At 42.6% G+C, this 12,854-nt stretch overlaps 1 protein-coding gene and 1 long non-coding RNA gene across 2 annotated transcripts; one reads left to right on the top strand and one right to left on the bottom strand.

Moving 5' to 3' along the window:
- The first annotated feature begins 41 nt into the window (after positions 1–41).
- LOC149979417 (uncharacterized) lies at positions 42–10,103 on the top strand. Its single transcript, XR_016485388.1, has 3 exons — positions 42–177; positions 6,716–6,866; positions 8,375–10,103. It is a non-coding gene; the product is annotated as an uncharacterized LOC149979417 (long non-coding RNA).
- On the bottom strand, positions 960–2,617 carry LOC110538688 (prostaglandin E2 receptor EP1 subtype-like). The gene is made up of 2 exons (XM_021625656.3): positions 1,565–2,617; positions 960–1,311 (listed from the first exon to the last, which is right to left on the bottom strand). The coding sequence occupies exons 1-2, from the start codon at positions 2,480–2,482 to the stop codon at positions 1,048–1,050; spliced, it is 1,182 nt and encodes a 393-aa protein (XP_021481331.3). The 5' UTR covers positions 2,483–2,617; the 3' UTR covers positions 960–1,047.
- Positions 10,104–12,854: the final 2,751 nt, after the last annotated feature.

Here is a 12,854-nt window from a genome sequence, read left to right as displayed (position 1 = left end):
TTCAGGTTCACTTCATCTAGTTGACCAATGATTGCAAGTGTCGCTACATATTGAGACTATTAAATCACATTCAGACAAATACTGTGTACTGTATACAGATATCCTACCGAAACGATATATGTGTGTGATGCAAAAAGCCCTGATCTATTCTCTACTTTGTCATACAGAGGCTCTCAGGTAGGCTATACTTTCCTTATGAGTCAAATAGTTTTGACCTCTACAGTAGCCTAATTCGTTCAACAAATGTTGAAATTAAACTTTGTGAAAGAGCAGCTGTTTATTTTGAATCACAATGAAGCAATTCCATGCCGCAGTTTAAAGTAAACATAAACATTACAACAGTCTGGTGGGTTACAACAAAGATGATCTATTATATTGACAAGATAGTCAAGTGGTCGATCTCACAATGGAAATACATGTCCTCAAAGATGGAATGCAGGTGCGGGAGGTGAGATCAGGTGGAACCATTCTAGCCAATGAGAGGGCAGAAAAAGCGTGTGATCAACAGGCATAACTGATATAAAGATATTGTTTTTCCAAAGTTGCCGAAATACCACGTGTAACAACCTAACCATTACAAAGCGTATATTCGATCAAATAAGCCTCGTGTAGCAAATGAGCAATTACATTTTTTTGTTGACCATATTTGACACTGGCATTGACCATTCAAAAATTCCTCACTTCGTGGTCATATTTTCATGGAAAGATTTTGGAAGGAGTAAACCCTGTCGCTTGGCCTCTTCTTCACTGTTTAGAAGCATTTCAACACAAATACAGTAATACAAATTAGAGACTGATACGCTTGCAGGTGTTTACAGGTCACTAAACTAAGTGAAACATCTCTAATGTGTTTATGAGTTGACCAACTCATGACTGCCAACTGCCCTTCTGCTATGAGTACATGTCCACATTCTTGTACTGTAGGCCTATGCATCGATGTGCAGTATCTCAAACCTGTTTCACTTGGTGTTTTTGAGTTCTCTCTTCACTCAGTTCATCACAGAGAGTGTATCCACAAATGGGAATATCTTTACACACATTCATGGTTCAATGTAGTCCAATCCCCTGTCTGCGTGAGGCTGTAGTGCAGGAGCTGCTCTGTGTCAGGGTGGACCTGGAGTCTGGCTGGAGGACGCGGAAGACCCTGCGCAGCACAGCCCGTCTGAGCAGGATGTAGACCCAGGGGTCCAGGATCTGGTTCCAGGTGGCCATGCGGAGGCCCAACAGAACCAGCTTCTCTGACTGACGTACTGTGTGGCTGGAGCCTCGCCCGCCGCGGCAGAACTGACCCACCAGCAGAGAGATGGAGATCTGGTGATGGTGGACAGAAAAGCCACTATGTTAGGGACATAAAAGCCACTGTGGGTCATTGAAAGGCACACTGTAGATGAGACAGGCCTGAATAAATGAGGTGAATATGTTGTATCCTACTATTCATTTTAGAAACACTTATGTGTCTGTGTTTAAACAAGCAAAAGCCTTGTCTACAATATGCAGGCTACCAATGTTAAGCCATCTACAGTATAAACAAGGTCAAATGTCAGTGGAGGCTCTAGCTACTCACTAGAAAGGGGCTCCAGCACACACAGGACACCATCGTGATCACTGTCAACTGGGCCATCATCTCAACATCCAGCGAGCGTAGGGGAGAGGAGGAGGTTCTTCCATATCGTCCTGGTGCTGCTGTAGTGTTTGTCCTGATGCCCTGGGAGCTGAGCCTGGCCTGCAGCAGAGCCAGCCCGCTCAGGGTGTTACAAATCAGGGAGAGGCTGAGCGCCGTGAGCCCCAGGCCAGAGAAGGTAAGAGCCAGGCTGGCGTCAGCCGTGGAGAGCGGCCCGTGGACGGTCAGAAAGCACCAGGTACCAGGGAATTGGGTTGTGTAACTACCCACGTCCACCAGGGGGAGCCCGGCCAGCAGCAGGGCTAGGGAGTACAGCAGGAGGACAGCCAGACGCATGTGGGCCACCGTGATCAGGGCAGAGTGGAGGAGGGGCTGGGTAATGCCCATACAACGCTCCACGGCCATGGCACTGCCCAGTAATAGAGGGCACAGGCCGAAGAACACCAAGCTGGCACCGAACAGTTGGCAGAACATCCCGGCAGGCTCGGTGGTGTCACGCATTCCTGCAGCCACCCTGTGCCTCCGACTCTGACCCAGGTGCAGATGGAGGGCAAAGGCACCAGGGATCAAATTACCAGCCAGGTCGGTTAGCAGTAGAGCCCCCACTAACAACAGGAACGGAGCTTTGGCCCGATGTCTGAAGCGTACATAGGACTTGGCCAGGATGCCCAGGGCGCTTAGGTTGGAGAGGCCACCCAGGGTCATGGTGAAACAGGACAATCCAAAGGAGGGAGGGTTTATGAGGGGTGGCAGTGTGGTGGCATTCAGGGTCTGGATGGATGGACAGGGGCAGGAGGAGATGTTGAGCTCTGGGAGGTGATGGAGGACAGAGGGAGAGGAGGGGGCAGAGACGTTAGCCATGACGTCATAGAGGAGCACGGAGTATTCAGCTTCAATGCCATCTGCAAAGAATGAGCGATATTAAGTTGAAGACTGGTTCAAATGTTTGTAAGCAAACAGTGCTTGAGTATTAGATCTATGTAATCCAGCCTGGTCTCATAGACTAGATGTAACATAGTACATGTAAATCCAGGGCACACAAATTTGTATCATATGTTACGTTTGGTATGGGTACATAAGACAGATGATTGCTTAAGTTGGGATGGATGGGTGCGTGTATAACGCAAATGTCTAGCAACCCAAAGATTCTGAGTTTGAATCTCATCACGGACAACTTGAGCATTTTAGCTAATTAGTAACTTTTCAATGACTTACTACTTTTTAGCTCCTTTGCAACTACTTAGCATGTTAGCTAACCATGCCCCTAACCATAGCCCCTTTAGCTAACCCTATCCCTAACCTTAACCCTTTAACCTAACTCCTAAACTTAACCCTACCCCTAACCTAGCTAACGTTAGCCACCTAGCTAGAATTCATAAGATAACATACTTTTAGAAAATTCATAACATATTGTATATTTTGCACATTTGTAACATAGTCCCTTTTGCAAATTTGTGACATAATAAGAATTGTAATTCGTAACATATTATACGAAATAGGTGATGGACATCAACAAATGAATGCATACCATACGAAACTAAACATATACTAAATGGAGTGTCATGGATTTACGTGCAGAATTATACTAAATGCTCTGAGACCAGATTGTGTAATCAGATGTAATAGGACAGGGATGAGTACTGGCGTGACTTTAGAGACAATTTGAGAATCTGAGAGTCAGACTTACATAAGGCCATTGATCAGTTAATTTATTTTTATGTTGAATTGTCAAAATGAAATGTCTCTCCAAAGGGAAATTCATTTTCTGCATGACTACAACTTAGTACTAATTTAATTTAACAAAACTCCTAGATATCTCAAGTGCACCTGTGTGATTACGAGCATTCCCTTTGAGGCACATTGAGTGATTATGTGTCACAGGTGGTCTGTGTAGGACTCTTGAGGATTTTAACTTTGCATTAGAACAGACCCTGATTGCACTGAAAAGTCTGTAATGAGACACTAATGGAAACTTGCCTGGTGCTTCTTTGCCTCTGTGCCCTTTCAGGAACCATATCCAAACATTTACAGTGCTTTCGGAGAGTACTCAGACCCCTTGACTTTTGGTTACATTTTTCCCCCTCATCAATCTACACACAATACCCCAAAATGACAAAGCAAGAACAGGTTTAGATTTTTTTTGCAAATTTATTATAAATAAAAAACAATATACAGTGCCTTGCGAAAGTATTCGGCCCCCTTGAACTTTGCGACCTTTTGCCACATTTCAGGCTTCAAACATAAAGATATAAAACTGTATTTTTTTGTGAAGAATCAACAACAAGTGGGACACAATCATGAAGTGGAACGACATTTATTGGATAGTTCAAACTTTTTTAACAAATCAAAAACTGAAAAATTGGGCGTGCAAAATTATTCAGCCCCCTTAAGTTAATACTTTGTAGCGCCACCTTTTGCTGCGATTACAGCTGTAAGTCGCTTGGGGTATGTCTCTATCAGTTTTGCACATCGAGAGACTGAATTTTTTCCCATTCCTCCTTGCAAAACAGCTCGAGCTCAGTGAGGTTGGATGGAGAGCATTTGTGAACAGCAGTTTTCAGTTCTTTCCACAGATTCTCGATTGGATTCAGGTCTGGACTTTGACTTGGCCATTCTAACACCTGGATATGTTTATTTTTGAACCATTCCATTGTAGATTTTGCTTTATGTTTTGGATCATTGTCTTGTTGGAAGACAAATCTCCGTCCCAGTCTCAGGTCTTTTGCAGACTCCATCAGGTTTTCTTCCAGAATGGTCCTGTATTTGGCTCCATCCATCTTCCCAACAATTTTAACCATCTTCCCTGTCCCTGCTGAAGAAAAGCAGGCCCAAACCATGATGCTGCCACCACCATGTTTGACAGTGGGGATGGTGTGTTCAGGGTGATGAGCTATGTTGCTTTTACGCCAAACATAACTTTTGCATTGTTGCCAAAAAGTTCAATTTTGGTTTCATCTGACCAGAGCACCTTCTTCCACATGTTTGGTGTGTCTCCCAGGTGGCTTGTGGCAAACTTTAAACAACACTTTTTATGGATATCTTTAAGGAATGGCTTTCTTCTTGCCACTCTTCCATAAAGGCCAGATTTGTGCAATATACGACTGATTGTTGTCCTATGGACAGAGTCTCCCACCTCAGCTGTAGATCTCTGCAGTTCATCCAGAGTGATCATGGGCCTCTTGGCTGCATCTCTGATCAGTCTTCTCCTTGTATGAGCTGAAAGTTTAGAGGGACGGCCAGGTCTTGGTAGATTTGCAGTGGTCTGATACTCCTTCCATTTCAATATTATCGCTTGCACAGTGCTCCTTTGGGATGTTTAAAGCTTGGGAAATCTTTTTGTATCCAAATCCGGCTTTAAACTTCTTCACAACAGTATCTCGGACCTGCCTGGTGTGTTCCTTGTTCTTCATGATGCTCTCTGCGCTTTTAACGGACCTCTGAGACTATCACAGTGCAGGTGCATTTATACGGAGACTTGATTACACACAGGTGGATTGTATTTATCATCATTAGTCATTTAGGTCAACATTGGATCATTCAGAGATCCTCACTGAACTTCTGGAGAGAGTTTGCTGCACTGAAAGTAAAGGGGCTGAATAATTTTGCACGCCCAATTTTTCAGTTTTTGATTTGTTAAAAAAGTTTGAACTATCCAATAAATGTCGTTCCACTTCATGATTGTGTCCCACTTGTTGTTGATTCTTCACAAAAAAATACAGTTTTATATCTTTATGTTTGAAGCCTGAAATGTGGCAAAAGGTCGCAAAGTTCAAGGGGGCCGAATACTTTCGCAAGGCACTGTATTTACATAAGAATTCAGACCCTTTACTCAGTATATTGTTGAAGCACCGTTGGCAGCGATTACAGCCTCAAGTCTTCTTGGGTATGACACTACAAGCTTGGCACACCTGTATTTGGGGAGTTTCTCTCATTATTTTCTGCAGATGCTCTCAAGCTCTGTCAGGTTGGATGGGGAACATCGCTGCACAGTTATTTTCAGGTCTCTCCAGAGATATCTGATCAGGTTCAAGTCCGGTCTCTGGCTAGAGACCCGAAGCCCTTCTCTCCCAATTGCTCAGTTTGTCCAGGTGGCCAGCTCTAGGAAAAGTCTTGGTGGTTCCAAACTTTTTCAATTTAAGAATAATGGAGGCCGCTGTCTTCTTGGGGACCTTCAATGCAGCAGGCGTTTTTTTTTTTTTTTTGGTACGCTTCCCCAGATCTGTGCCTCGACACAATCCTGTCTCGGAGCTCTACGGACAATTCCTTCGACCTAGTGGCTTGGTTCTTGCTCTGACATGCACTGTCAACTGTGGGACCTTATATAGACAGGTCTGTGCCTTTCCAAATAATGTCCAATCAATTGACTTTACCACAGGTGGACTTCAATCAAGTTGTAGAAACATCTCATAGATGATCAATGGAAACAGGATGCAACTGAGCTAAATTTTGAGTCTCATAGCAGAGGGTCCGAATACTTCTGTAAATGGTATTTAGGTTTGTTTTTTTTGCAAAAAAATCTATAAACCTGTTTTCACTGTGTCATTATGGGGTATTGTGTGTAGATTGATGAGGAAAAATTATAATTTTAGGATAAGGATGTAACTCAACAAAATGTGGGAAAAGTTGAGGGGTCTGAGAGGGGTCTGAATACACCTCCCTGGGAAGAGGAAGGGCGGGGGTGTATTCTTCATGATTAACGACTCATGGTGTATTCATCAACATACAGGAACTCAAGTCCTTCTGCTCACCGGACCTATAATTTCTGCCATTTTACCTACCAAAATAATTCTCGTCAGTTATAGTCACAGCTGTGTACATTCCCCCTCTAGCAGACACCAAGACAGCCATCAAGGAACTCCACTGCAAACTGGAAACCATATATCCTGAGGCTGCATTTATTGTAGCTGGGGATTTTAACAAAGCAAATTTGAGAACAAGGCTACCTAAATTCTACCAGCATATTGATTGCGCTACGTGCATGGGCAAAATCCTCGATCACTGATACTCTAACTTCCGCGATGCATTCAAAGCCCTCCCCCACCCCCCCTTCGGCAAATCTGACCACGATGCCATCTTTCTCCTACCGTCTTATAGGCAGAAACTCAAACAGGATGAACCAGTGATGAGAACCATTCAACGCTGGTCCGACCAATTGGTAGCCACGCTTCAAGATTATTTTGATCACACGGACTGGAATACGTTCCGGCCAGCCTCAGAGAACAACATCGACCTATACGCTGACTCGGTGAGTGCATTTATAAAGAAGTGCATTGGAGATGTTGTACCCACTGTGACTATTAAACCCTACCCTAACCTCGGCCTCCCGGGTGACGCAGTGGTCTAGGGCACTGCATCTCAGTGCTAGCTGTGCCACCGGTTCGCGCCCAGGCTCTGTCGCAGCCGGCCGCGACCGGGAGGTCCGTGGGGCGACGCACAATTGGCATAGCGTCGTCCGGGTTAGGGAGGGTTTGGTCGGTAGGGATATAATTGTCTCATCGCGCACTAGTGACTCCTGTGGCGGGCCGGGTGCAGAACACACTAACCAGGTCGCCAGGTGCACGGTGTTTCCTCTGACACATTGGTACGGCTGGCTTCTGGGTTGGATGCGCGCTGTGTTAAGAAGCAGTGCAGCTTGGTTGGGTTGTGTTTCGGAGGATGCATGGCTTTTGACCTTCGTCTCTCCCAAGCCCGTACGGGAGTTGCAGCGATGAGACAAGATAGTAACGACTAACAATTGGATACCACGAAATTGTGGAGAAAAGGGGGTAAAATAAAAAATATATAAAAAATAAAATCTACCCTAACCAGAAATTGTGGATGGATGGCGGCATTCGCGCAAAACTGAACCATGGAAAGAGGTTTGGGACTATGACTGGGAAGTCATCTCCGCAAGGAGATCAAACAAGTGAAATGGCAGTACAGGGAAAACTATTTAAACGTGTTAACCCTTGCAAGACTGTCTCTTATTCATCCATTTACATTTGTGTGTATAATAAGGTAGTCGTTGTGAATTTGTTAGATTACGTGTTAGATATTACTGAACTAGAAGCACTAGAAGCACAAGCATTTCGCTATATTCACATTAACATCTGCAAACCATGTGGCTGGTGTGTTTATGGACATATTCAATCGCTCCCTATCCCAGTCTGTTGTCCCGACATGCTTCAAGATGGCTACCATTGTTCCTGTACCCAAGAAGGCAAAGATAACTGAACTAAATTACTACCACACCATAGCACTCACTTCTGTCATCATGAAGTGCTTTGAGAGACTAGTCAAGGATCATATCACCTCCACCTTACCGGCCACCCTAGACCCACTTCCGTATGCATACCGCCCCAACAGGTCCAATGACGACACAATTGTCATCACACTGCACACTGCCCTATCTGCCCTTCTGGACAAAAGGAATACCTATGTAAGAATGCTGTTCATTGACTATAGCTCAGCATTCAACACCGTAGTACCCTCAAAGCTCATCAGTTTACTCCAAGCTCAACAGCAGAGGGAGCACCCCGCTATCCACATCGAAGTGACAGCAGTGGCGAAGGTGGAAAGTTTTAAGTTCCTCGGCATACACATCACACATCACACCCACACTGTGTACAAGACAGTAGTTTTGGAATTGTTAGTTAGATTACTTGTTGGTTATTACTGCATTGTCGGAACTAGAAGCACAAGCATTTCGCTACACTCGCATTAACATCTGCTAACCATGTGTATGTGACAAATAAAATTTGATTTGATTTACAGTGTGGTGAAGAAGGCGCAACAGCACCTCTTCAACCTCAGGAGGCTGAAAAAAATTGGCTTGTCAACCAAAACCCTGACAAACTTTTACAGATGCACAATCAAGAGCATCCTGTCGGGCTGTATCACAGCCTGGTATGGCAACTGCACCGCCCTCAACCGCAAGACTCTCCAGAGACTAAACTACCTGCCCTCCAGGACACCTACACCACCCAAAAAAATCATCATGGACATCAACCACCCAAACCACTGCCTGTTCACACCGTGACCATCCAGAAGGCGAGGTCAGTACAGGTGCATCAAAGCTGGGATGAGAGACTGAAAAACAGCTTCTATCTCAAGGCCATCAGACTGCTAAACAGCAATCACTAACTCAGAAAGGCTGCTGCCTACATTGAGACTCAATCACTGGCCACTTTAATAAATGGATCACTAGTCACTTTATACAATGCCACTAAATAATGCCACTTTAATAATGTTTACATATGTTTACCATAACGCTGTTTATATAATAGCCTCAGATATGAGGTTTACATCTAATTGTTGTATAAGATGAAAGAGTGAGGATGATACTGTTTGTAAAATTGTGTAATGTGAATTTGGACTGTTTAATGAAGGAAACTCCAATTCCCTTTTGAGTTGAACTAAATCAGAGGACTGCCCATGAGCCCAGTTAGGGTCAGGCATCCTGGGACAGGCCCTTTTCTGCAACTCCTGAATAAAACCCCAGCTTTGAGAAATTCTTACAAAACATGTTTTTCTCCATTACGAGAGGACAAAGGTTACAGACCATGTTTTTCTCCATTACGAGAGGACAAATGTTACAGACCATGTTTTTCTCCATTACGAGAGGACAAAAGTTACAGACCATGTTTTTCTCCATTACGAGAGGACAAAGGTTACAGACCATGTTTTTCTCCATTACGAGAGGACAAAAGTTACAGACCATGTTTTTCTCCATTACGAGAGGACAAAGGTTACAGACCATGTTTTTCTCCATTACGAGAGGACAAAGGTTACAGACCATGTTTTTCTCCATTACGAGAGGACAAAGGTTACAGACCATGTTTTTCTCCATTACGAGAGGACAAAGGTTACAGACCATGTTTTCTCTCAATCACGAGAGGACAAAGGTTACAGACCATGTTTTTCTCCATTACGAGAGGACAAAGGTTACAGACCATGTTTTCTCTCAATCACGAGAGGACAAAGGTTGAGACGATTGCTGAATCTTTTAACCATACCATGTGGTTAAACTCTTGGACTATCGATACCGACAGAATAACAACAAGTCTTTGATATTAATTACTAGTCTGCAGCTAGGAATTTGGTATCATTGAACGCGAAGAACGACAACCGCCGAGACATCCATTCTACAACAACATGAATGAATATCACTCTGAACTACCCACAACAGAGAGAAAGAGAGAGAAACTAACTTTTCAGCAGAGATCCCGACGACACACCTAGCGTAAATATATATATTGATTGCAGTTGTTCCCGAATGAGTGAGCGTTCATGTGCAAAGGATTAGCATTTCAATTGTTATGATTATCAACTGTGCGTTGTCTTCTCAGTCGACCCCCACTTCCCTTTTGTACAACAAGCCGCCATGCCGGTTTAGCCCACTAGGGCACATTCTCCTATCATTTCTTGTAACCATTTTTACTTTGTTTGTTTGTTTATGCATTTCTGTGAATGACTTAGTTAGTAAATAAATGATTTAAGACAATTGATGTATGTATGACTCCTAGTGAAGACTGGGTTCGTGCAGATAACCAACACTTTACGATGGTTGGAATGAGACTAACGTGAGGTAAAGTAAATAATTCATTAATTCGAAGACTAATTGAAAAGATATAAAATATCTGAAAAGTTATATTAGGAAATTATAACTTTGTAATCCAAATATTCTCCTTGGTGCCCCGACTTCCTAGTTAATTACAGTTACATGATTAATCAGTTTAATCGCGTAAAACTAATTACAGAGAATCTTTGATAAAAACTAGAAGTCTTCATTTAATGATAGTAAAGACACGACACACATGTATATACTGTATTTTATACCATCTATTACACCTTGTCTATGCTGCTCCACCATCGCTCATCCATATACTTACATGTACATATTCTCCTTCACCCCTTTTAGATTTGTGTGTATTAGGTAGTTGTTGGGGAATTGTTAGATTACTTGTTAGATATTACTGCATTGTCGGAACTAGAAGCACAAGCATTTCGCTACACTCGCATTAACATCTGTTAACTATGTGTATGTGACAAACAAAATTTGATTTGATTTGAAAGCACTATGTATGCATAGTTACACACACCAGGCATGCACGCACACACATCGAACCCGATAACTTCAAGCCTGCCCTCAAATCTTTGCCTTAGTGTCACTCTGCACTCTCCAGGCATACATATCCCTTTTTCCAAGGTCCTCTAAGAGCACAGATTCTGTATTTGTCGTGACAGAAATGACACATGACAAGACCCATGGGGCACCCTGGGAGCAGATAGCCGTGTGAATGGGTGATTATCACTCATCATCACAGAACTGAGTACTAGTTTCATGGTTTGGCTGATAAAAAAGAAAGACAAAGTCTCACACTCTAAATACTGTATGCTCCCAACAATTGAATGGGTTAACCTGATAACCAAGGATGATTTTTGGGGTCTGATTTTAGTGACAGCTGTTTTTGCTGAATAGTTACAGGCCAACAGACTGGTTTGTGGAGGTTGTTTTCAGCCCTTGCTTTGTGTATGCTTAGTCCTTGAGTAATGTTAGTCTTTTCCTGCACATCCTAGTCTCTTGCAGGGAGCATCGGGCCACATTAATTCATTGACAGACCAGTTAGAGAGATTGTTTCCGTTCCATTTATTGTAAATATGGACAACCAAATACTTTACGAGTAACTTTGATGCCACCTCTATACATCAAAATAACAAAAATGTATCTCTTTAAAAATAAAGGGGTTTATAAGGTCACAATCCTACAATGACGACCATGTATGGTAAATAAGTAAGATAGAAGGTTATCTCTCCAAATAAATGTAAATGTTTTATTTTATTTAACCTTTATTTAACTAGGCAAGTCATTTAAGAACAAATTCTTATTTACAATGATGGCCTAGGAACAGTGGGTTACGCCTTGTTCAGGGGCAGAACAACAGATTTTTACCTTGTCACCTTGGGGATTCGATCCAGCAACCTTTAGGTTACTGGCCCAACGCTAGAAAGGACAACCAAATATGACTAAAAGTAAGTTAGATGTTCTCCATACATAGAAAACACACAAAATAGTTTATTATTGAAAAAATATATGCTTTTGGTGGAAAAATACAAAAATGTGGATTGTTCAAGTGAATCAATTTGGCTATTTCAGACAAAGTATGACTTCATTTCAAATGTGTATACATTACATCATATTTTACATCACGTGTTCATGCTTGTGATCCATTTTGATGTCATTTTCATTTTATTTCACAATTGTGTTAATACACATACCATTGAAGCCCAATGTTGCATTTTTGCAACGTTTCCAGAAAAATGTTGTACAAACTTGAAATTCAAAAAAATAATGATTTTCATAATCAGAGGCCTATTAAAATTATTTCTGAAGGGGAATCATTTGCATTTATAATTTTTAATTTTGATATATGCTTGGGTCTCAATGGGTTAAAGAAAGGGAGTGAAAAACAGATTGCTTACAGGGTACTTCTGAGCAGCTCAGAACAGAAAATTGATGCAGGGTTATTGCTCTGTGCCCGTAGTCAACACTTGAATGAGAAAATTACTGATCTCATCACTGAACATGGCCAGCACTCAAGTCTTCATTCATTTCCTCTAGTCTGCTAGTATAGCTGCCCAATCCACTTCATCCATGCTAGCCTGACAGAGGATAATGATGTTTCACACTCATGCGCCAGCTCTTTTCAAATAGCAAATTACAAATTGCATCCTTCCTTACCTTTCCTTCCATCTGCTGGGGTAAAATTACACCTGGCACAATACAGCAAAATGACATCTCCAGGTGGGCATAGGAATAATCAGTAGCTTTGTAAACTTGCTGGATAGCTTTTCTCACTGTACTCCTTTATCCCTCTTTCTTTCTGCTGCAGTTTTTTACACCCTCTCTGTCACTCCCCTCCCCTTCTTTTAGAGGCTTCCTTGCCAATGGAGGTATATCCACGGAGGAACCAAGGTGAATATAAAGCTGAACATTTCAACTTGAGAGAGTAAAAGTAAAACTGACAAAGAACCTCCCTGATTATAAGACCACAGGCTTCATATTAGTAGAGGCAGGGCAGTGACAATGACCTAAGACGAGCCATTAGTCGTCATGTCATCTGAAGTGAATACATTATGTTTCCCCTTGATTCTCTTTACTGCGTTGTGCTCCTGTTTGAATCACAGTACACAAGTGCTCCCTATCAACCCTAACTGCAGATGCAACCATGCTATAACAACTGCAAACACATCT

This window comes from Oncorhynchus mykiss, chromosome 12 (assembly GCF_057628025.1).
Source record: "Oncorhynchus mykiss isolate SJ-2025 chromosome 12, ASM5762802v1, whole genome shotgun sequence".
In the NCBI taxonomy this organism is placed as follows: domain Eukaryota; kingdom Metazoa; phylum Chordata; class Actinopteri; order Salmoniformes; family Salmonidae; genus Oncorhynchus; species Oncorhynchus mykiss.
The sequence above is the reverse complement of the archived record's forward strand: the minus strand, read 5'-3'. Positions and strand labels throughout refer to the sequence as shown.

Excerpts from the sequence above, each read along its gene's own strand:
- LOC110538688 (XM_021625656.3), bottom strand. The coding sequence starts at position 2,482 with ATGGCTAACGTCTCTGCCCCCTCCTCTCCCTCTGTCCTCCATCACCTC. Across the intron at positions 1,312-1,564 it reads TGTGCTGGAGCCCCTTTCTA|ATCTCCATCTCTCTGCTGGT; the intron begins GTGAGTAGCTAG and ends CACCATCACCAG.